The 26140-nt window shown below is 42.8% G+C and overlaps 1 protein-coding gene across 1 annotated transcript in view; it reads left to right on the top strand.

Annotated features, from left to right (window-relative positions):
* The window catches only part of LOC149471231 (tyrosine 3-monooxygenase-like), a 77340-nt gene that overhangs the window by 37887 nt on the left and 13313 nt on the right, over positions 1–26140 (top strand). The window contains exons 6-8 of the mRNA XM_089652737.1: positions 11553–11698; positions 13769–13904; positions 17339–17408. Coding sequence (XP_089508863.1) covers positions 11553–11698; positions 13769–13904; positions 17339–17408 — 352 coding nt within the window. The remainder of the gene's footprint in view (positions 1–11552; positions 11699–13768; positions 13905–17338; positions 17409–26140) is intronic.

Genomic DNA, 26140 nt, shown 5'->3' with positions numbered 1-26140 from the left:
TAAAAAATTGCAAAATCCGCCATTATATTTTCTAGGGCCTATGCTAAAAATATACTGTATAATGTCGCTGATCGCTGTCATAAGTCGTTGATCGCCGCCATTATTAGTATTAAGAAAAAAAATTTAGTATCTATACCGCCATTTGTAGACGCTATAACTTTCACATAAAAATGAATTTACACGTATTGGGATTTGTTTTAGCAGACATGTTGCAGAATACATTTTGGCTGAAATTTATGACGAAATTTGAGTTTTACATTTTTTTACTGGACATGTTTTATAGAAAAAAGTCCAAAATATTGTTCTTTTTTCTCAAAATTGTTGGTCTTTTTTTTATAGCGCAAAAAAATAAAAAATGCACAGGTGATCAAATACCACCGATAGAAAGCTCAATTTGTGGGGAAAAAAGGACTTAAATTTCATTTTGGAGCTGCGTTGCATGACCGCGTAATTGTCAGTTAAAGTAGCGCAGCGCCATAGCAGAAATACTGGGCAGCACGGGTGCACAAAATCACACATATATAAGTGATTCCCGCTCCCGTGGTTTTCACACCCTCCCAGATAGCATCACATTGCTCATCAGTACACCAGTCATGAAATTTAACTGCTTGATTGCCAGGAATACGCTCATACACTATAAACCTCCATTGCTAGTATAGTGTCTGAACGAATCAATATCTTTGATCAGATCAGCACTATACCAGTGTTCGCATTAGTATAGTGCCCCCATAAATGCAGAGTTAGCGGGATCAGCCCCGGCACCTGCCAGCACCTGCGTGTAGCCCCTACGTTTACCCCCCCTTCTCCCCCAGCAAGTGCGGTGTCAGTAGGTCACTGTCACTTGATATATTGCACACAAAACCGCAGTGTTCGCAGAATCAGGCCTGATTTCTGTTAACACTTGCCGGTAAATTTTGATGACTCACATATGCAGCAGAGTGCCAGTACTAGTGCCACGCAACCTTTTGGTGAACTGGTGAGCACCAGCAGTCTAGTACATCCAGGTCTTTCACATACCAGAACTGCACTACCACTGCAGTATGGTGACGTGGCGAGTCCCATAAGTTCAGTACAAGCTGGTGCAGTTGCACACCAATTTTTTGGGGCCCTAACCCTCCAGATGGGCATTACTAAAAAAATGAATTGCGGTTGTATTGGTCCACAGACCCGATTCTTCACATGCTCGTGTTCTCTGCTGCCATGACCAGGCATAGATACGACAGTATAATGTATTGTATGCATTTCAACGACACTACACTCTGTCGTCCTCGGGGTGACCCTGAATTTGACTGGCTCCATAAAATTCAGCCCCTCGTAAATCACCTTAACCAAAAAATTTCCAGATGTCTATACTCCCCAGCAAAAAAAATCTGCGTTCCTCATTAATTTTTCTGGCCGCCTTGCATTCAAACAATTGGCAAGTGTGCCAGATATGGGGTCAAGATGTAGAAGACCTGTGAGAGGGCAACAGGCTATACATATAAATTTCGCATGTACGAGGGAAGCCCCCCCGGATGCCCAGATTACATGGGAAGTAGTGGCAAGATAGTGTGAGAAAAACTTTGTGAGAAAAAATGAGATCTGCAAAACCCTCTCCATTTTAAATTCCTTGGGGTGTCTACCTTCCAAAAAGGGGTCATTGGGGGGGGGGGGTTTGGTGCTATCCTGGCACCAAAACTGTGATAGGTAGTGAGGAAGTTATGCACCTTCATGCTTTCAAAGTGGTCATTGGATTTCGGGCTCCTGTATGTGGCTAGGCTCTCAAAAAGTTTCACACATGTGGTATCCCCATTCTCGGTAGAAGTAGCAGAATGTATTTTGGGTGTAATTCCACATACACCCATTGCTTGTGCGAGAAATATATCATTTAAATAAGAACTGTGTAAAAAAAATTATTTTGTAATTTTCCAGAAACTTGTGGAAAAAAATAAATCTTCCATGGACTCAATATGCCTCTCAGCAGATAACTTAGGGTATCTACTTTCCGAAATGGGGTCATTTGGGGGTGTTTGTACTATCCTGGTATTTTAGCACCTCAAGAAATGTGATGGGCAGTCAGAAAGTAAAAACTGTGTAAATTTCATTGTCTATACTAGGAGTCTGCAACCAGTGGCTCTAAAACCGCATGTGGCTCCATCATCGCTCTGCTGCAGCTCCTTGTCACTGCAAATATACGTCACATCCGCCAATGTGCGACACCCCGCCAGATTTATTGTGATAGGGCGGCCAACCATGGATAAATCCAAGAAAAGAAAAGTTTCAGAAGAAACCCGAACATTTAAGTCCTCATGCACACTGGGCGTTTTTACAGCGGCTGTTTTTGGCTTTTGATGGTTTTTTCTACAGCCAGTAAACCCCCCAGCATGTTATCCTATGTGTCCATACACACAGAGACTGGAATCAACATTTTTTGGCTGGGACGTTTTTTGGCTAGAAAAAAAAAACAGGACTAGTGGGCTGCTAGAGGAGTTTTTTTAGCTGTAAAAATGGTCTAATGCTAAAAAAAATGCTGTAAAATGCCGCAAACCAGCGTTTTTGGACTTTTTTTGACCAAAAAAAAGGCTAAAAGATGCAAATGGTGAAAAACATGGGAAATGCTAATGCAAAAACGCTAAAAAAAGCTGAAAAACTCATGTTTTTAATGTGACTTTACACAACTAACGTTACCAGCATTATCAGAATGTCCCGTGTGCATGAGGACTAACGCTGAGAAATGCTGCAAAAAGGGGTAAAACGCAGTAAAATGCTGAAAACTGCGCATTTTTGGACTTTTTTTGACCCCAAAAAAATTTTTTGGGTAAAAAAAAACACTAAAAAGCGCAAATGTGGAAAAATGTGGGAAAACGCAGCTAAATGTGGCTAAACGCTAATGCAAAAACTCTAAAAAAAAAGCTGAAAAACACGCAGTAAAACACCACAAACCGGCGTTTTTGGAATTTTTGGACCAAAAAAACCTGCTAAAAAACCACAATCGTGGGAAAACGCCGCTAAACGTGGCAAAATGCTGCTCAACGCTAATGCAAAAATGCTAAAAAAAAAGTGGAAAAACTCAAATTTTTAACGTGACTTTACACAGCTAACGTTACCAGCTAAAAAACTCCTCTAGAACCCCACTAGTCCTGGGTTTTTTCCAGCCAAAAATCATTGATTGCAGTCTCTGTGTGTATGGACACATAGGATAACATGCTGGGGGGTCTACTGGCTGTAGAAAAAAACATCAAAAGCCAAAAACAGCCGCTGTAAAAACATCTCGTGTGCATGAAGACTAAGAAAAACTCATGTTTTTAACGTGACTTTACACAACTAACGTTACCAGCATTATCAGAATTTTTTGGGTAAAAAAAAACACTAAAAAGCGCAAATGTGGAAAAATGTGGGAAAACGCAGCTAAATGTGGCTAAACGCTAATGCAAAAACTCTAAAAAAAAGCTGAAAAACACGCGTTTTTAACATGACTTTACACAACTAACAATACCAGCATTATTAGAACGTCCCGTGTGCATGATGACTAAAAGTTCGATGGCAGATTCCTTTGCTTTCACTACTGACGAGACTAGTTTACCGGTATGCTTAACCTCTTGGCACCTCCCTTTTAAGAGTTTCGGAAGCCAGGAGGTGGGGCGGGGTTTTAGGGTCATGTGACCGCCGTGATTCGCCGCCACGGCCGTCACATGATCGGAAAAGGTCCTAAATGCAAGGAGAGATCAGGACCTTTCTGTGAGTCAGTGCAGCGTTTTGCAACGTTTAGCTGCGTTTTTTCTGTGTTTGCATTTTTTAGCAGTTTTTAGTGTTTCTTTTTATCCAAAAAATATATTTTTTGGGTAAAAAAAGTCCAAAAATGCACAGTTTTACCATGTTTTTCAGCGTTTTTCAGCGTTAGTCCTCATACACACGGGACGTTTTAAAAACGCTGGTAATGTTAGCTGTGTAAAGTCACGGTAAAAACATGCACACTGGACGTTTTTACACCGCCTGTTTTTGGCTTTGGAAGTTTTTTGACATTTTTTTCGACATCCAGTAAACCCCCCAGAATGTTATCCTATGTGTCCATACACACAGAGACTGGAAACAACGTTTTTTGGCAGGGATGTTTTTTGGCTGTAAAAACCCTAGGACTAGTGGGTTTCTACGTTTTTTAGCTGTAAAAACACTCGTGCTGAAAAACATGGCACAACGTGTTAAATCGCAGTAAAACACCACAAACCGGCGTTTTTGGAATTTTTGGACCAAAAAAACCTGCTAAAAAACCACAAACGTGCGAAAACGCCGCTAAACGTGGCAAAATGCTGCTCAACGCTAATGCAAAAATGCTAAAAAAAAAGTGGAAAAACTCAAATTTTTAACGTGACTTTACACAGCGGACGTTACCAGCGTTATCAAAACACCCCATGTGCATGGAGCCTTACAGCTAAAAAACTCCTCTAGAACCCCACTAGTCCTGGGTTTTTTCCAGCCAAAAATCATTGATTGCAGTCTCTCTGTGTATGGACACATAGGATAACATGCTGGGGGGTCTACTGGCTGTAGAAAAAAACATCAAAAGCCAAAAACAGCCGCTGTAAAAACATCTCGTGTGCATGAAGACTAAGGGTTTTGTGGCTACCAGTGGTTTTTTTTTGGGTGTGAAATGGGTTCAAATGACTCTTTGAGTGTTTAAGGTTGCAGACCCCTTGTCTATACAATAGTTTGTAGATGCTATAACTTTCACACAAAGCAATCAATATACACTTATTGGGATTTTTTTAACCATAAACCTGTGGCAGAATACATTTTGGCCTAAATTTATGAAGACATTTTAGTTTTTTTGGATATTTTTTATGACAGAAATTAGAAAATATCGTTTTTTTAAGAAAAAAAAAAAGATTTATTGAGCATTGAGGGGCAGAATGACCATGGTGGAATAAAAGTTGTTCCAAGTTTAAAAGAGATCTGTTCCCTAGAGAGGATCGTGCTTCTGTTAAAGAATTGGTGGCTTAAAATCCTTTTGGAAGGCCAGTGGTCCTGAAGGAATTGCGGGTGTAGGCCCGGTGGAAAATCGGGATTTTGACGTAGTGGGGTAAGAGGGCCTGGAACTAATGATGGGATACTTTTGCAAATGATACTAAAAATGCAGAGGGTGGGGTAATTAAAGGGTGGGCTTTTGCTTCTGGAGGGGTATGGTGAACCTGTAACTAGGGCGAAGATGCAAGAGGTCTGGGTAGAAAAGATGCTTCAATGGAGACCCAGTCTTTGACATTATCGTGGGCGTTCCAGTCAACTATCCTAGAAAGATGGCATGCATGGAGATAGTTCTGAAGGTCGGGCAGGCCTATTCCCCCTTTCTGTCTGGAAAGCGCCAATCTTGCGTAGCTAATTCGAGGTCTGCAATTGTTCCAAAGGAAGCTAGAGCATAGGCTTCTGTATGAAGAAATAAAGTTGCGAGGAAGTTGAATGGGTATTGTTTGTAGCAGGTAAAGAATTTGTGGGAGGGCATTCATTTTGAGGGTGGCAACTCTACCGAACCAAGCGAAAATAGGTTTGTTCCATCGCTGGAAATCAGTTGCTAATTCTCGCAAAATGCACAGGTAATTCTTACAGTAGAGGTCTCGAAGATTCGTAGGAAGCTGAATATCTAAGTATGTGATGGCGTCATGTTTCCATAAAAAGGGAAACATTTGCAGGCATCGAATCACTTCTGTAGACAGGAGTGATACCTTGAGGACAAAAGACTTCGAGAAATTGATTTTAAGGTTTGATAGGGATTGAAATTGACGAAATTCTGCTAGAAGGACTGGGATAGTAGTGTGAGGGGCAGATAAAAAGAGTAGGATGTCATCAGCGAATGCTGCTAGTTTATACTCTGTCTGCTGCACATACTCCTCTGATGTCAGGGTTTTGTCTGAGGCAGTGTAGGAAGGGCTCCAACAAAGAGAATAGGGGAGAGTGGGCACCCCTGTCTAGTACTGTTACATATGGAGAAAGCGTTCCGACAGGGTGGCATTGACTCTAATTCGTGCAGAAGGTGAGGTGTATAGAGACATAACAAAGGTCAACAAACAAGTGGCAAAGCTCATAGTCTGTAAAACATTCTCTATATAATCCCATGTGATCCTGTCAAACGCTTTTGCTGCATCCAGAGAGAGAAAGAAACCTTGTTGATTCGAGGAAGTCAGCAGGTGGTGTAGATTGATGGCTTTGATAGTATTGTCTCTTGCTTCATGTCTGGAAATAAAGCCGACTTGGTCAGTGGTAATAAGAGATGGGAGAAGGGGGAGTAAACGAGAGGCTATTATATTATTTTGGATAAAAATTTAAATGTCAACGTTTAGGAGCGAGATTGGACGTTAATGAGCAGCTTGGGTCATGTTTTTGCCTAGTTTGGGTATGACGGTTATGTGGGCAGTCAGCATTTCAGTGGAAAGGGGGGTAGAGGGAGATATAGAGTTGAATGCCTTCAAAAAGGGAGAGGAAAGGATATCTAAGAATGTCTTTTAGTAGGTGGTAGTGAGGCCATCAGGGCTTGGGCTTTTACCAGGCTTGAGCTGTTGGAGTGCAAGTTCCCATTCTTTGGGCGATATTGGGCAATCAAGTTTTTCAGCAATAGCTGGAGTGATAGAGTTGGGACAGTTTTTGTCCAGGAACTCTTTCAAAAGAGTGGATCTGGAGGAAGCAGAGAGAAGAGGTGTTTCCATGGAATGGAGATTGTATAAGGCCAAATAAAATGTTTTGAATTCTCGGGCGATGTCTTCGTTATTTTCCAGTAATTTGCCTTGATGAGATCTAAGCTGAAGAACCGTTGCTTTAGCCTTCTTATAGCCTAACGCTTGAGCCAGGAGATGTCCATTTTTGTTCCCGTATTCGTAAAATAGTTTTTGTGATAAAGTGTATCTCTTTCAGAGGTTACGACCCATTTCCTCAAGGATGAGAGCGCGCGTGTCAGAGAGTTCCTGGAAAACTATGCGTGCAAGTGTGCATTTATGTTTAGTCTTTAGAAGATTGAGCTTAGTGAATAAATCCTTTAGGCGTGCCTTCTTCTCTCGCTTTTCTGCTGAGGCCATTGCAATGAGTCTCCCTCTAATGACACATTTGTGCGCTTCCCATTGTATTAGGGGTGATGCTTCCGGAGTGTCATTTGCTAAGAAATATTCAGAAAGGCTTTTGTGCAATTCGGTTACCCGAATAGTATCCGTTAAAAGATGAGAGTTTAAACGCCAGACAGATGTGACTGGGGAACTGTCAGGGAGAGTAAGACTATAGAGACTGGATTATGGTCTAAAAGTACCATCGGTTCTATGCAGACCGATGATAAGAGGAGAAGGTCTTGTTGTGTGATAAAAAAATTATCCAGGCAAGAGTATCTGTTCTGGGGAGTCGAGAAGAATGTAAAATCTTTCTCATTAGGATGTAGGAAGCGCCACACGTCGTGTAAGAGAAGGTCTTGGAGGCTGAGCTTAATTTGGTGTAGAACCTTGTAAGGCATGTGGGATGTGCCCGTGGAGGTGTCTAGAAGGGGATCCAGAGGCACATTGAAGTCCCCTCCGAGAATCAAGATCCCGCTCTGGAAGGAAAAAAGAAAACGGGAGATGGAGCAAAAAAAGGAAACTTGAGCGATGTTGTGGCTGTAGACATTTGCTATGGTAATAGGCTTGTTTCAGAGCATACCTTTCGGGAAGAGATAACATCCTTGATCATCTGCAAGGGTGTCAGTGGCTGTCAGCAGTAAATTCTTAGAGAAGAGGATCGAGACTCCTTTAGATTTGGAGATCGGAGATGTCGCATGATAAACCTGTGGATAGTGTCTATATTCTAGTTTAGGTATGGCGTTAGATTGAAAATGGGTTTATTGTAAGAAAACAATATCCACTTTCATACTTCGCATACTAGCCAAGAGTTGGGATCGCTTCTCGGGTATATTGAGACCTTTAGCATTCATGGTAATCCGTTTGAGGGAAGCGGCGGGATGGGAAGTTTTACTGGGTGACATAGTGTGATCGAAGTTATTAAAACAATTGGTGTAAATTGTAGCTTCTATCTGGGTAAAGTACAGACTTTGCGACCTGGGGAGAGGGGCGAGGGGACATGAATAAGCTTAGAACTGTGATGGGAGGGGGAAGAGGGGGTAGGGGAGAGAAAAAAAAAGGGGAGGAAGAGGGAGGTTAGAGGGCGGAGGAGAGAGGGATAGGAGGGGTAGGAAAGTAGAGGCAGAAGTAAGAGGTTATGTATCGGTAGTGGGATTAGGCCAGCTAACCCACCAAAAATAGGAGAAGTTCCAATAAAGGTTGGTGTGGACTACCAGTGTATGCCGTGTGCGGGGTGGTAGAAGCAACTTTAAATGGGGTGAGGATCCGAGCCTCGATATGGTCCAAGTAGCATAAAAAAAGGCATAAGAGAAAAAAAGGGGGGGGGGCTAATGTAAGGCCAGTGGTGATTGTGAGATATGTATCCCTGAGTTACTGATCCGAGCTGAGAAGGGAGAATTCCGTCGGGAGCCATTAGGGTGGGGGCACATCATCCTCTAAGGTTACCCCTATAATATAGCATATAAATCACCTTTACACGTGCAAATATATTCAAAAAGACATACAAAAAAGATCACAAGTCAGGTGACAACAGCAAGCCATGAAACATAACTCAAGGTGGGAACTGTTGGCATGCATATATAGACATTTGAGTGGCAACTAGGGATGTGATAGAATTAGGAGAAAAGAATAGAGAGAAAGAGAAATGAAAGAAAAAATAACTGGGGGGAGGGGAAAAGTAATGATGAGTGTAAATAAGTTGGTAGCTAGCAAAGGTTAAGAGCCACAGGTTGCGGAGCTAAGGTGATCACGGTTTGCAGAGCTGGGATGCTCACAGTTAGAAGGGTCATGAGCTACAGAGCTGAGGTGCTCGTGGGCTGCAGTGCTGGGGTGATCACGAGATGCTGAGCTGTGGTGGTCACAGGATGGATCGCTGGAGTGATCATGGGCAGTGGGACTGGAATGATCACGGGCTGCAGAGCTGGGATGGTCGCGTACTGCAGAGTTGGACTGATCATGGGTAGTAGAGCTGGGGGAATCATGGGATACTAGTAATGGCGGCAATCAGCAACTTATAGCGGGACTGCCGCAAGCAGTCTGACACTGGGGGGGCAGGACTGAGTAACTGCCACTGACATCCCCAGTGACACTAATACAGTGATCAGTGCTAAAAAAAAGCACTGACACTGTACTAATGACACTGGGCAGCAAAGGGTTAACATGAGGGGCAATCAAAGGATTAATTGTGTGTTGGGAGTGTTTTACTGGGGGGCAGCATGTTGGTGCTTCACTGTAAGGACACTGCTCTGGATGGCTGTGCTGTGCACAGCCATCTAGAGCCGTGTGCCCGAGCTGACAGAGAGGAGGACTGTTAGTAAACAAAGCAGTCCTCCTCCCCATTGGAGATGCTAGGTAATCACCGGGCGCCGACAGGGAATCACCGGCCGGAACCCGGTGATTGATAGCCGCGGCCGCAAATATAAAATCACTTATATATATGTGATTTTTCGCACCCCTGCCCCCCTGGAGCAGTATATTTGCTATAGGGCAGATGGGATGTGGTTAAAGTAAGGAGCACATGGAAAAGCTTAGAAAAGAGAAAACAAAATGTTATTGCCAGCACACAGCCAAGAATTGGCTCACACGAATTGCACAGTGCGCAGGTGTGTTATCATGCAGCAACATCCACTGTCCAGTCATGTGCAACGCGGATGTGTCGTAGCAACTGTTTCCTTGCAGAATGCGATGTTCACAGTTTGACCTGCAGGAACGAATTCCTTGAACCTGCCGTAAACACATATTTTGCACACGGCTTCCGTCCCATACACCAACATTTCATGCATCTCCATCGCTGTTTTCCCCAATTTATAGCGGAATTTGATGTTCACTCCTTCCTCCACTGCACTTTGACCCTGCCTCTCACACTGACTACGTTCAACTGCCCGTAGTGGCTTTACCCTGACGTGTGCTAGGTGGTGCTTTTTGACATGTCTCTGAATAGCCATTTGCATGCGTGCGAACCTGGCCCATGTTGCCGTTCAGATATCGGACCATTCATTATACATTTTAGACACACCTCATATATGCCAATGTAGCACCCTCCTAGTTTAGCTAGGGGGCGCTAGTGTTTTAATTGTCAGTGAGGAGGGCTGAGTAGCAGTCTGGGTGTAATAGCCAAAAGGTAAAATTATGATCAGGAGCTGAGAGGCTCTGCAGGCCAACCTCTCTGGAATTTCCCCCTAGGGCTTTGGAGGAAGGCCCTAGAGGCGGTGGGTGGATCTGAGGAGTGGCTGGCTTGCACTCTTGAGGGATCCTAGCCAATTCCCAACACAAAGTTGGAAAGGGCTGGGACACCCTTAAACGTGTTGGAGTCTGCTCAGTGGCAGGAGAGTTCAGGTGGAAGATAGAGGGGAAGATGTGAGGCTGAAGGAAGGAGGCTATGAGGAGGCCCAGTGGGATTTGGCCTACCTGCAGGTCTGGAGCTGGAAAGGAGGAAAGCTCATAGCTCACTGGCCCCCTAAGGTAGGACCACCTGTATGGCAGGGAAAGCCCAGCTGATAAACCTTGTAGCAGCCACCAACCCACCAGAGGTACAGGACAGGATCTGAGTGAGTACACCTACACCCCCTGGGTGGATAGGGGAAGGGGCACTCTGGTGGGAAACCAGATTAGCCACCTACCAGTGACTGTTCATCTCTTAAAGTTGCACTAACTGGATTCCCTGTTTAGGGCTACCTCCAGCTTGCTGAGTGAAGAAGAGAAGTTCATCTAGGTTCTGGGGTAGTACACAAAGGAGATGCTGGCTAGTTCTCCAACAGAGATTGTGCTGCAGAGAAGGCTTGCAAATAGTTCCAGGAAGTTGTCCTCAGTTTATCAGTACCCTTGGGCATCCTGTACACCCCTTACCCTATCCCAGTTCGAATCCCCTAAATAATACAACAAAATCAAAGCTCAAGGACTGATTTCTAACTCTGGATGCAGGCTTTTGTGTTGTTGTCTGACGCCTTGCTGTCCAGGACTATAGGGGGACCCAACTCTTTTAGCGACTCTTAAGGGGGTAGTGCTACACCTAGTTATAACATTGTGGAACAAAACTATGGAATCCAGGAAAAGCCACTGTAAAGATTGTGAGTATATACAAACTTTATACAAATGGTGCCTGTTCTTGCAACTAAAGCTGGAATCATAGTGATGCAAGACCACAGAATGGACTATTATGTCAATGTTTGTTAGCGTTTCATTAGTATGGAACTTGTACTAAATATTTATTCTGTTAGTAAACATATTAGAAAAAAACATCTGCCAGTGGTATAGTACATGCTAGGAGGTGTTCATTAATTTTTTTCAATGGTCGATGTTCTGAATCATGTAGCTACCTTATTAATCATGCATTTCTTACACTATAAGGCACCATTGGCTGAATACATCTTTATGTTTGAGGATGCGTATGTAAATTCACCTAAGGGTCACTTGTCTAATGTGTTTAAATGATTAGTTTGTTAACTGTCCATGGTGGTGATGCAAATATCCTATTCATGATTACTATTCTTCTAGGAAACAAGTCTACAAATCCCTCAGCACTCTCTATCCACATTATGCTTGCAAGCAATACTTAGATGCTTTTCAACAGCTGGAAAAATATTGCGGATTTACAGAAAATTCTATACCACAACTTCAGGATGTGTCTAATTTTCTTAAAGGTAATCTACTAAACAGAAAGGAAATTACAGCAATCATATCTATTGAATTGTCAGGTTTGTAGCCACAAGATAGCTTGTAGGAAGGTGCAACATTTTGTCAACATGCACAAGGGCTCATTAGGGGTATACAATGTAAAATTCTGACTTCTTTCCATACACAAGAAGCCCAGGTCCTGCATATATTTGCACATAGACATGAATGGCGGTGTGCAGCTGTATGAGGGTAAAAAAGCAAAAACATTTACTTGCACATTGTACACTCCTAATGTGCCCTTTCTGAAGCTATACAGATTCCATATACAGCAAAGGGTTAGAATATGCATCTTCACCTATTTGGCATGCAGAGTTTCTGGTTGACATGGAAATGAACTTACTTGAAAAAAAGGATTAGAGATAATTTATTTGGGAGAATCTGCAATATGACAGTTTTTGATGCACATAGTAAGCCATCCTGGAATTATTCCTCTAGGCCACATGTGGTGTGGGTGCATGGCCAATGGTGGCATCATGTAGACTAATTGCTAAACAGGACAGCATTTTGATGATAAAGTCAAGAGTGTTTTATTTCAACAGAGCATACTGTACATATGTTCACCAACTAATGTTTCATGGACACACAAGTCCCCTTTAATAAAGTTTTGTAGGGAAACTTCAAAGGGAAAAAAAGCTTATACTGTATGTAGAGTTGAATAAGCAGACTGGAATATTAGGTACCTCCCATCATCAAAAACTGAGTGGGACTTGGTGGAGCAAGTGACTATGCAGAATGATGTAGCCTTAAAGTAGTATTACAATTCTTATCCCAGCACTTGCAGTTTACAACTGTCAATGATGCTGGCTCCTACTCTCTCCTGCAGCTTCCCTGAACTTCCAGTCTTCACAAGAAAGAGTTATCAATGGAATGTGCAGTCTCCAACCAGTCTGATAGTTTGGGAGAGGGAGGGACAGGGGAGTGCCTTGCTACCCTAGGCTATAGGGCTGTGTGTTTTTATTACTGCACACAGTGTTGGGAGACACAACTCTACTTCCTACATGTAAAGTTGGCTCCATTGGATTCTGAAAGGAGCCACCTTGAAACAGGGGAACTGGGGCAATGGTCATGTCATAAGCTTACACTGAAACATAGGAAAGGATTAAAAGATGAAGACGCATATGCCCAGGGGCGGACTGACAACTCATGGGGCCCCCGGGCAATAGGGGATCATGGGGCCCCTGTGTCCTTGCCCAAACTCAAAAAAAGCCTATGAAAAAGGTACCAGGGGCATCTCATGGGGCCCCCTACTGACCCGGGCCCTCGGGCAGTGTCCGAGTTTCCAAATGGTCAGTCCGCTCTTGCATCTTCCTAGCAGCACAGGAGTCAGGCTGCCAGGAGTTTGTATGTTCTCCCTCTGTGTGAGTTTCCTCCGGGTACCCTGGTTTCCTCCCACACTATAAAGACATGCTGGTAGGTTAATGGGCTCCTGTCTAAATTGGCCCTAGTATGTGTATGGATGAACATGAGTTAAGGACCTTAGATTGTAAGCTTCTTGAGGGTTAGGGACTGATGAGAAAGTACAATATATGTAAAGTGCTGCATAAGTTGACAATGCTACATAAGTATCTGTAATAAATAAATAATAATTAGAAAGCTTCATACTCTGCAATTGATTAAATCAGCTGCTGAAAGTGAATAAAAACTGAGGATTTAATATCACTTTAATGATTTTTTTAACTTGAATTGTTGAACTGAGTTAAAAGAAACGTGTATCGAAAACATGTGCAGGCTATTTTTGCTAACCATCTTTGGAAAACACTTGTTGCATGGCTGACTCTGGCTTCAATACTATTGGATGCATAGACAGGAAAAAGCACGAGGTTCAAGGAGAGAGTATCCAAAGTCAAAACACTCAATTTGCAAACTTGCAAGTCACTGCCTCGATCAATGTATTAAACCCATTTGATCAGCAATGACAGCAAGTGGACTAGCATTTTTGGAGGTAGAGGAGAGAGTGATGGCATCCTATATATGTCTCTCTGTACAGGCTCCCTTTATTCTTACAAACTTTCATTTTGTTGTATTCAATTATATAGAAAGATCAGGATTCAAACTGAGACCAGCAGCTGGTTTGCTTTCTGCGAGGGATTTTCTTGCTTGTCTAGCTTTCCGTGTATTTCCGACAACTCAGTACCTGAGACATCCCTCCACTGTCATGCACTCTCCAGAGCCGTGAGTACACTGACACAGCATCCAATATTTACTGCACTGTGTTTAGAGGTCATGCAGTCTTAAAGAGTAACTCAACTTTTGTTGAAAAAAAAAATCAATGTACCATACATTGCAAGGATTTTTATACACGTTGTTGCAGATTCCTACTTGTTTCTACTCTGAAGAAAAATGTGTTTGTTCTACTATGTCATTTGGATAATGATTCTGAATGGGAGTGACTTATTTATTTTGATCAGCTAGTGCAAGTCTTCTAATGCGAGAAACTGCAGTGTCTGCATCCCTTTAGAAGTGATTAACCTTTACAGAGTATCCCAGCAAAAATGACATTTTTTGTTGCAGAGGATGACACAAAATCTAAATTGTATATTAGTGTAGAGTTCTTTACCCAAGCAGGAAATGACACTTCTGGGAGCGTTCTGTACACCAACTGTGTACAGAATGCCTCCAGGTTGCCATATTGAATTGAATTTTACATAAAATTACAGAGCTGCAGTTTGAAAAGGAAAGATCTTTTTTTGCTAACATTAATTTACTATATGGTTTGTGTAGCAATTGTATATGTTAAAAGTATTTTTTTATTTGATATATTTTTTTCCCTGAAAATGGAGTTTAAGCAGATATGGCTAGTGCTCTTCTTTTTACCATAAAGTATGCTAGAAGGTGTTATTTCTGGTAACATGCTGTTTGCATAATATGCTATTCTCATATTGAATTATTCAGTGCAGTGGCATGCCTAGCATAGCGGATTATTTTTTTTAAATCCCTCCCAATGCTCCTCCTTATGTCCTATTCATTTCAAAATAATTTTCAGTGGTAATCATGAAATTAAATAATTACTAACAATGGGCAGAAAAAAACAGTGAAGAGTTTCTTTAGCTGAAAGTTTTAAATATAAGTTATATGTAAATTATGAATTTTATGCAATGGGGAGATTTACTAAAGCTAGTTCACTCAGAATATGGTGTACATGGCATGTAGCCTGTGCATGTTAGCCAATCAGCTTCTAACCTCATCTTATTCAGTTAAGCTTTGGCAATAAAACCTGGAAGCTGGTTGTTTTTTATACAGAAGTGCACTTGATTTTGCACTCTCCAGCTTTAGTAAATAAATCCCAATGTGTCTTCATTTGGTACCAGTAAAGTCCGCTTTTTTATCACAGTTGGGAATCTTTTTTGGAGATAGAACATTTGGGATGTGATACTATTTTGGGCAGCAGTCATTTCTTAATTAATATAATCATGTTAGTAAAAAATCTTTGATCTTTCAAGAATCTTTGAGGGGTTTTTGTTTTGCACTGTGGCAAAACATAGGAATAATTTCAGCTTGCTTTCATGGACACAAACCTAAAGGGACCCATATTCTAGTGATATGATAATGTAAACAACTCTGACTTCACAATTCATTGTAAAAAATGGCTATTCTGCAAACATGGGCCTCAAAGAGTCAATTTTATACAATACCCAGACAAATGTCAACTGTTACAATAAGCAGGAAGTCAATAGGCAATCATTACAATACGCGGACAGAAAACAGCCAATTGGGATAAGTGAATCTGCGCAGGTTTGGCAAACAGTGACATGTAACAACACATTGCACCCCCCCCTTCCCACAATGCATACCAGTGGGTGTGTGTTAAATACAGCATAGCGCACTGCAGCTACTATGAACAAACCTGACCTGGGGAGATGGGTACTGCCATGGTGGCTACCAATGCAAAAAATACATTACAGTGGAGGAAGGTTTTTTTCATGCTCCATTGGAGGCAACATTGAAAATATAAAAATCCTTTACATGACATGCTTGGGGGATGTCTCAAAGGACTGATCTGATTGGATGCAGTCTCTTTTTGGCTGACAATTTTCCACATGGCTCCTTTGAGCAAATTTTGTCTGGATCCCTAGGAACTGTCTGAAATACATATGGCAGACCTTGAAATTTACACTCGCCTCCTCGCATTGGTGAGTGGAAATAAGGTGGGGGCCTTGGAGGTCTTGCTGAGCAGGCTTGGAACTCAGGGCTGGCTCCGTCATTTGCACTGGGAGCTGTCAGACTGCTCAATAGTTGAGCGAAGTGAAAGCAAAGGAAGGAGTGCGTGCTGTGCTCTCTGCCTCCTCCTACAGTGCAGTACCCGGTTCTGTGAGTAAAGGTAACGAAGTACTGTACTGCAACTTTTTATAGGGCTGTGTACGCGTGTGTGTGTGTGCGTGTGTATCTGTGTGTGTGTATCTGTGTGTGTGTGTATGTACATTTGTCTGTGTGTGTGTATGTACATGAGTCTGTGTGTGTGTATGTACATGTGTCTGTGTACATGTTTGTGTGTATCTGTGTGTGTGTGTGTGTATATACATGAGTCTGTGTGTTTGTATGTACATGTGTCTGTGTATGTGTACATGTTTGTGTGTATCTGTGTGTGTGTGTGTGTGTGTGTGTGTGTATGTACATGTGTCTGTGTGTGTACGTGTGTGTATCTGTTTGTGTGTATCTGTGTGTGTGTGTGCACATGTGTCTGTGTATGTATGTGTATCTGTGTGTGCGAGTATCTGTGTGCACGTGTGTATCTGTGGGTATCTGTGTGTGTGTGTGTGTGTATGTACATGTGTCTGTGTGTGTGTGTGTGTATGTACATGTGTCTGTGTGTGTGTGTATGTACATGTGTCTGTGTGTGTATACATTTGTGTATGTGTACATGTGTCCGTATGTGTGTGTTTAAGTAGACATGTATGGGTGGTTTGGTCAGGTTCAGGATGATGTGGTTATTATGGGTGGTAGAGGATGGGGCATTTGAGGTATTGCTGGGTTGGGTAGGATATGCTTGGTAGAGTTAGGGTTTGGTGAGTGAGAGATTATGGTTGTATGCAGTGCATGGTCTATGTATGATGTAGTGCTTAGGGGGACACTGGAAGCCCTGATGCAATATGGAGACTTTGGGGACCTTGATATAATGTGGGAGAACTCTGGGGACCCTGATGTAATGTGGGTAACATTTAACAGTGTCATTTCATGAGATAATTTACGAGGGCATGTTTAGGGGCAGAATTAGGGGCGGGGCAGGGTAGGGGTTGGGTGGGGCAACTGGTGGCGAGCAACTCTTAAGGCCTAGCTAGTAGCTCAGGACTTGAAATTTTGAGCCATGCTCTATGGCCAATTTTGGTTAGTTTAGCTTTAGCTTTGTTCGTTTAGTTTAGCTAAGTGAAAAGTATAATATAAGTCATTGAAAGCTGCTGGAGAAGGCAAGATAAAATTTTATGCTTGAGAGCTGCCTTCTGTTATCTTGTTGTCTTAGACAATGATCTACAAGGGCCCTATTTTAAATGACATTCTGAGAATTGTTCGCATGCACATTTATTGTGATACTGATAAACTTACCTTTTGTTGTTCAGTTTCTTTGTTGAATGAGCATGTAAAAATAAAATTTCCCTCTTGTATATCCCTAGGGACTGCTGCCATGAATTGCTGGGCCATATTCCCATGCTTGCTGATAAAGAATTTGCACAATTCTCACAGGTAGACATGTTTAACAATATGTTAAGATTTTTTTTTAATTTTAATAATAATTAAGAAATTATTGCTGCCAAAAATAGTACCACATCCCAAATGTTCCTATCTCCCCAAAAAAATCTATGTCAGTATATTAAACATTTGTGCCACAACATGCAGAACTTGAGAAAGATAATTATCAATCACCTACAGAAAAATCAAGAATACAGGTTTATAGAAAACAGCTTAGACCCATGCTATTCAATTGAAGGGCCAAGGACAGATTTTGCTATAACTGAACAGAGTAAAATTGCTATAATCATCATCTATACTCATCAGTCTGATTGCATGCACATCTATTTAATTAATACATAGGTAATGATAATTAAGGCACACTACTGCAAAATGTGAAATAAACCTCTTGTTTTTGAAAATGCTCCAAGTTAAAGGGCATGCTATACCTATGTATGATAAAGCATGCATTTTACAATGTGTTACTGCAATGCATGGCAATGCATTACACATAGAATAGTGCATTTAAGTGCCATTGATTTATTTTGAAGGGTATTCCAACACATCTATGCAGCACATCTATGCAACTTGCATTATTGTGCACTGCAATGCACAAATAAGAAAAGTGTATTGTGGTGTGCTGCATTCAATAAATAACAGTACTTGTCCATACATTAAAGTAGAATTGCTGCCAAACACTAACTGGTCTTAAAAATGTCCCCTCTCGGACTTCCTTTCGCGCCTCTATGCTGCCCCAGATCCCTTCCCTGTGGCCCAGGCAGAGGCATTCTTTCAGGACCTCCATCTTCCTGGATTACCCGAGGCAGCACAGGTGGCCCTCAACGCAGGTGTCACCGTACCGGAAGTGCTACAAGCAATCAAATCTTTACGGTCCACCGCGGCCCCAGGTCCAGACGGCTTCTCCAGTCTCTATTATAAAAAATTCTCAGCCCTATTGGCGCCCTTTTTAGCTGCCTACTTTAATGAGTTACGACAGGGCTCCTTGCCCTCTCCGGACGCACTTAGGGCACATATTTCTATGATTCCTAAGACAACCGCTGATGTCCAGGAACCGCAAGCCTTCTGGCCCATCTCTCTTCTTAATGAAGACTTGAAAATATTGGGCAAGATCCTTAGTTTTCGCATCAATAAATATTTGTGTAGCCTGGTCCACAGGGACCAAGTAGGGTTCGTCCCCGGGAGGCAGGCGGGTGATAATGTCCGTAAGGTGGTCCATCTTATACATTTTCTGCAACAACGGAAAATCCCAGGATTCTTACTGTCCTTGGACATATATAAAGCTTTTGATTCTCTATCCTGGGAATATCTGCGGTTTGTGCTGTCTCGCTGGGGTTTCGGGGATTCTATTCTCTCTTGGATTCAAGCCTTGTATTCCTTTCCTTCGGCTTCCGTTAAATACGCTGGGTATTTCTCGGATCCCTTTCCTGTTGGGCGAGGGACGAGGCAGGGCTGCCCGCTGTCCCCGGCGCTCTTTGTCCTGGCGCTTGAGCCACTGGCTTTAGCGCTCCGGACCGACTGCAATGTATCGGGGGTTCCATACGCGGGACAGGAGTTTAAGCTGAGCCTCTTTGCGGACGATGCCCTCTTGACCCTTACTAATCCTCTGACGACGCTTCCTAATTTGCAACGGGTTCTTGAGCGCTTTTCCTTGATCTCGGGTCTACGTATTAATTTGGATAAAACCGTTGCTCTCAATATTACTTTGGCTTCAGATTTGGTTTGCGCCTACAATCCCACTTCCCTTACCGGTGGGCTTCCTCTTCTCTTGAATACTTGGGCATTCGCTTGACCCCCACCTATGACTCCCTTTTTGCTGCAAATTATTATCCTTTGCTTAGCTCCTTATCTTCTCTTATGCATTCCTGGCAATTTCCGCACCTGTCTTGGATAGGACGGGTTCATTCAGTGAAAATGACCATCTTGCCGAAATTGTTATATTATTTTCGCACCCTCCCAGTGCAAGTTCCCCCTCATTTTCTTCGGTTGCTTCAGGCGAAGTTTATGCGTTTTATCTGGGCCAATAAGCATCCCAGAGTTTCTAGAAATACGCTCTTTGCTCATAGACTCCAAGGTGGTCTTGGGGTACCCAATGTAACTAAGTATTATCAGGCGAGCCAAATTGCCCTGCTGTCTATGTTGCACGCTTCCTCCGATGTTCCTCTCTGGGTCCTGCTGGAACTGCCTAATTGTGCCCCTATCGCACTATCGACACTTCTATGGCTTCCCCCTGCCCTGCGCCCTACGGCGCTGAGTCCGATGTTGCTCCATGGCCTACGAGTCTGGGACTCGGTACGTTACTCCAGTGGCCTGATGTCACCTTTCTTGCCCTTGCTTCCAATCGTTAATAACCCTCTTTTCCCACCAGGTCTAGATCACCCGAGGGCATTTTCTTGGTGGGTGGCTCATGGTTTCTCACAGGTGCGACACTTTTTGATTTTTCGGTCCTTTCCCACCTGGAATGTCCTCCGGGAGTCTCGGGATGTTCCCCCAGCGGAATTTTTTCGGTACCTTCAATTGCGGCACTGGCTACTCTCGCTGAGGGCCACTTCTGCTTTCCCATATCAGACATCTGCCTTTGAACGGCTTTGCCAGCAGCGTCCGGGCGCCCCGGGCCTTATCTCCCTTCTTTACGCAGCTTTGAACAGATGCTCGTCGCACACTTCTCTTTCATATGTAGTTCAGTGGGAACGCGACCTGGGAGTGGCTGTGGATCCGGAGGACTGGAATAAAGCCTGGTCACTCATAGCTAAATGTTCGTTTAATACGACCACGCTGGAAGCAGCCTATAAGGTATTGTTTCGTTGGTATTGGGTGCCGGCTCGTTTGGCCCAGGCTAACCCTGCCTGTAGTGATCGATGTTTTCGGGGTTGTGGCCATCGTGGCGATGTACTGCATATCTGGTGGTCATGCCCGAGGTTGGTTCGTTTTTGGTCTCGTGTGTTTGGCCTCCTTTTCACTTTGTTTCATCTCTCCATACGCCGGGATGCTCGGTATGCTTTGCTTCATTGCCCCATACCGGGCCTCTTGGCTCGTCAGCAGCGATTGGCTTCCTATTTGTTTTTATCGGCCACTAGGACAATTGCCCAGGCCTGGAAGAGTCCGTTTGTACTTTTTCAGGGGGTGCGGGATCGTATGACTACTATGATGCTCAATGAACAGATGTCGAGTATATGCAATGACTCTCAACATAAATTTTTGAAAATATGGGAACCGTGGTTGCAATATGCCTTTCCCATGCTCCCCCCGGCCAGTGTAGGGAGGTGATGGAGTTTTGTATTGGCGCTCATGGACCCTTGCTCTCTGGTGTGTGTTTTTGTTTTTGTTTTTTCTCTTTCTTTCTCTGCTTTTCTTCTTTCCTTTTATGTTTGTTTTGATGTGACAGTGGACAGCTGTCTTTAGTTGCGTTGATCTGAGTTTCACTGATGTTATTGTAACCTATGTGCCATTGATAGCCCCTACGTGGGCATACGTTTTGCCTTATTGGAATTAGAGCGTTGTCTGCTCTATTATACATTTTCTATCGGTGCAATTGATAGCCCCTGCATGGGCGTGTTTTGTTGCCTCTGTTTTATACTGTTTAAAATTAATAAAAACCATTGAAATACAAAAATGTCCCCATCCCCTCTCCTGATACCTGTGCTGAATAATCTGTGTAAAAAAAGTGTATACTTACCTAATCTTAGCCCTCTCTGGTTCAGTCACGTGATTCGTGTGTTTGTCAGCAGCAGCAGGGGAGAGGAGGGAGTGATGACAATGGCTAGGACATGGAAGCCTATGGATGATAGGATTTCCCAGCCATTGTCAAGCACTTTATCTTCTCCCCTGCAGCTACTGCTCCATAACACAGGGGATCATGTGACAGAACCAGAGTGGGCTGAAAATAGGTGAGGTGTGCTGAAAGGTGATTCAAATTGAATGGGCCTCCTTAACACAGTGTCTCCTACTGCAGGTAATGTGTTGTGTTAACACATGCAGGTTAATACAATGCAAAGTGTGAATGGGATCTTAGCTTTTTTATTTACCTCTCCTGCATCTGACTAGCTATCCTTTCTTCATAGGGGTTGATTCCCTTAAGTAGAGACAATTCCCTTAGTAAAGTAAATCTTACTTAGCAAAGTAAAGGTTCAAGTTAAAGCACACGTCTCACCTCCTAGCTCCTGCCACATGCAGTAATTTTTTTCCACAATTAGATGTGCTTAGTCTTCAAAACAATATATATGTTTAGGACACATATTGTATATATGACATATTATGTGTGCAACCCTGGCCAGCAGCCACATAAAGTTGTGGGATCTACATAGCTAGGGTATCATGAGACTGCACCACAATCTGGAAGGGATATTCCTCACTGGTGATAGGCAGCTGAAGAAACGGGAGGATGTGATTGCCTGCAAGGGCAGCCAGAGGTCTTAAGCCCTTCCTCTATCAATAGAAGGCCAAATGCACCAGGGGAAGAATTAAAATCTGTGTGTAGACTGCTGAAGGGGAGAGACCCACTAGGCACCAAGAAAAGTGGGAGCTTAGGGTCACTCAATCCCACATGGTCCCCCTGTGTGAGATCTGCTGTGGAACATACATGGAAGAGAGGAGAGCTTCAAATACAATACACCTAGACATACTTGAGTAGTATTTTTTTCCTACTATTGATTCATTGCTGTTGCAGTGTCTTCTCTACCCTCCTAGTGCATTTAAAGCCCTCTTAAAGGTGGTAAAGAGAACAAGCACTCTTTGTGTTTACTTAAAGTGTTAGTTCACCTTTACAGGAAATCTCTAAGGTAACCTAACACTGGGCCCCCTCCCCATCTTCTCCCGTTCCCGCTGTACTGGAGTCCTTTGCTGTAAGACACCATATTGCTGCTTTGCCAGTCTGGGAATGTGTAATCCCCATGGCTTAATCTCATTTTTACTGCTTAGCTAGTATGGACCAAAGAAATTCTAATTGGTCAGCACTGTCACATGGACAGCACTGATCAATCAGAATCCATCTAGCCCCTCCTCTCAGCACTGCAAGGAGAGGAAAGAATGTCACAATGTCACAGGGATTTCAAATGCCCAGACCAATAAAGTGGCATGCTGGTTTCTGACAGTGGGCTCCAGTACAGCAGGGTCCGGGAAGGGAGGGGGGGGGGGAGGATGACGAGGGGATCCAGTGTTAGGTCACCTTACAGCTTTCTGTGAAGGTGAACTAACACTTTAATCTTGTGATTACACTATATTGCAATCATTGTGTTGTTGCAATTACTCATTCCACAATTTCTATGCTATTATTAATGAGTAGGGGTTATCCCTGTGTTATTAAATCCCAGATATCTGCTACTGATGTGTCAGTGTACTAATAAGTCTGGTTTCAGGGTTACAGTCATGACTGGAAACAGAAGGAGAACCCAACATTTACAGTATCTCCTTCAAGGGTCATTACTATACATGGGAGCATCGTCTGGGATTCTCCTAGCCCTTTTATCAGAGTGATACCTGTGCCAAGCAGGGCGAACCAAGCCAGAAAAATAGCTCCAGTCACTGCTCTCAAGTAGTGTGAAGAACAGAATGGCCAACTGGAGTTAGGTGTGGTAATGGACATCTCCAATGATGGTAGGATAGAGAATCAGATTTGTCAGGCAGATTTCTGGCATCTGATCATTGGGTGTTCATTCCAAACAGGGGGATAAACCATAATACCGCCCACACCTACTCACTCATAGAATAGGAAACACATTCCAGATTTCTTCTGCACTACACATCTAAAACTGACAGGTGACACCAAAGTCAAGATAATTCAAATTCACAGCACTCCCCCTGCAGAAAGGCAGGTACGCAAATTAGCGGTCCCACGGAAAAAAGCCCAGTTCTGTGAGGCAGCAAATTTGCATGTGGTTGGCGTCAAGAGGTTAAGGACCAATTAAGCAAATGATCCTCTATGATGTCTAGAAAGCCAAAGACCAGAGCTTTTTCTGATTGAATATATTGGCTGCAACTTCATGATGGACTGATTTACAGAAGATTTTGGCAATCTCAAAGAAAAGAAGTAGTTTTTACTTCATGAAAAACATAGAAGTGCAGTATTCACAACCCTACATCTGGGACCAGATAGGACTTTCAGACTAGTAAGAGATTGGTTCTATTGGCCTTGTATGAGAACAGACATAGAGAGTTAAAGCCATTCATGTTTGTGCTGTATACGGTCGAAGACTCTCCCCACCAGAGCTTCCCGAGGGGGCCACCCTAAAATTCAAGGTCCTGTAATTTGAGTCTGATACGAGTGGACAAGGAAATGTTTTGATTGTGAATACCACTTTAACTGTTATGCTGCAGCTTTCCCAAGGAAAGATCAAAAATATTCTATTGTAGACTATGCTCTGGTGGAACAATTCTTCAAACATTACAGGCTAACTAAGAGGATTCTAATTAAAAGGTATGCGCTAATAACAAACTTATACAAAGGTGTATATCATCATCCAAAAAACATTAGTGTTTTTAATAAATAATTATAGTGTACAAACATAAATTAGTGTCCAAACAATATATGTATATCTTCAGTGACTTGAACCAATTGTGAAAAATCCACCACCAAAGGAGATTAAATGAACTCACCAGAGCTAATGGCTGGTCAGATTATAAACCAGCAACAGCGCTTGTGCTCTGGGAGCAATGAACCCGATGTCCAAATAGATATGGTGATGTTTCAGATACTTCCAGATAATAATCACAGACAAACAACTTTGCAGCCCAAGCTCTTATGATGAACTTCTCCACTCTTTCTCATATCTCCATGAGAGCATACAGTACACTCAGGGACAAAAAAGAGAACATAATGGTGCAATACGTTTCTTTCATTTATCTCTTTAATAAAAAAAGGTATAAGGAAACTCACAAACAAGGTGTCCAACAGACACCAGCTTCAATCGCAAAAAAGGGTTGAGATACAGTTAACGCTCACCGCGGATCTCTCCCATACAGCACAGAACAGCAAGGCTCTCTAACGTCCACATCGTGTAGGCTACGCCCAACCGGTTTCGTCACACCGACGTCATCAAGGGGCGGTAACGTATTGCACCAATATGTTCTCTTTTTTGTCCCTGAGTGTACTGCATGCTCTCATGGAGGTATGAGAAAGAGTGGAGAAGTTCATCATAAGAGCTTGGGCTGCAAAGTTGTTTGTCTGTGATTATTATCAGGAAGTATCTGAAACATCACCATATCTATTTGGACATCGGGTTCATTGCTCCCAGAGCACAAGCGCTGTTGCTGGTTTATAATCTGACCAAAAATCCACCATCCTTTGGTGGTGGATTTTTCACAATTGGTTCAAGTCACTGAAGATATATATATATTTTTTGGACACTAATTTATGTTTGGACACTATAATTATTTATTTAAAACACTAATGTTTTTTGGATGATGATATACACCTTTGTTTAAGTTTGTTATTAGCGCATACCTTTTAATTAGGATTATTGTTGCCAAAATTTATTTTGGGTGGGATATGCTGCTGACATTTTGGTGTTCTTTGTAAGTGGCGCTTTTTTCTTTTTTAATTTGGTAACTAAGAGGATTCACAGGAAGAGATTTTGAGAGCAAACTTTTTAAACTTGTCAAACATGCTGGGGATACAGATGTCCCAAACCACTCCTTACCATCCTGAGGGGGACCCACAGCCTGAATGATTTAACTGAACTCTCCTAAACATAGAGACACTCACAGACAAAAAGGTGCTAAATTGGAGTAGACCCATCTCAGCAGTGGTTCATGCCTACAATAGTACAGGGTATTCTCTCTCGATGCTCATGTTCAGGAGAGAAATTCAACTGCCAGTGGATCTCGTTTTGGGTATCTCCACAGATAGGATTGTCAGCAACACTGGACAAGGGATATGTTGACTGACTCCAAAAGAAACTGAAGACTGCTTATGCTATATGTTGAAAAAAAAACAAGGACTGAGGTGTCCTTTAATGACACAGAGAATAGCTGCGATTCAGCGGATCTCAGCTATTCTCTGGTCATTCACAGTTTATGACACTCAGGAGATCATGTCAGCCCTTCTCTGGAGATCTGTGTTCTCCCTCCATATTCTCCAGCCCAGAGCTGGAGAATCAGAGGGACCGCAAACTAAGCAGAGATAAGTTACCTCTGCTTAGTAAACTGGTCTTTTACTATAATCTGGAGAGATTATAGTAAAATGAGCCGTTTTTCAGAGTTTGTAGACCGTTCTTCAGCGTTTGGAAACCGTTCTCCCTTCGTACGGAGGACTGCTTCATAAACTGCATTCACATGAGAACTTTGTTCTCCGAGAATGCCGGAGAACTGAGCAGCGATCTATTACCGCTGGTTCACAAACGGACACCCAAATAAGCAAATCTTTTTTGGTCTTGTTTTTTCTCTTGCTCCTCTATTTCTAAGACATTTTAAATGGAATTAATACAAAAATAGAAATGAGTCCACCCCTTTCTGTTTATCTAACCCTATGATTAAGCCCCTTCGGTCAAATGCACCAGTGTGACTCCTGCTGGGGGCCATGTACTTTCAATTACAATAAAACCATATAAATGCTGGAAGACAGTGTGGCAGCATTCTCTGCAATATTCAGCCTTAAAGACTGGTAATCCTGTGAGTTCATGGACCCACACCCAAAGTGAGCACCACCACAGCCTGCAGTCAAATGCATAAATGCAGAGACATCATCACTGCACTCTGCAACACCAAGGATCTCCAAGCGCTGGAGAAGACCTGAA

This window comes from Staurois parvus, unplaced genomic scaffold (genome assembly GCF_062004578.1).
Source record: "Staurois parvus isolate SC_StPar_1 unplaced genomic scaffold, SC_StPar_1.0 ptg000025l, whole genome shotgun sequence".
NCBI classification, from domain to species: domain Eukaryota; kingdom Metazoa; phylum Chordata; class Amphibia; order Anura; family Ranidae; genus Staurois; species Staurois parvus.
The sequence above is the reverse complement of the archived record's forward strand: the minus strand, read 5'-3'. Positions and strand labels throughout refer to the sequence as shown.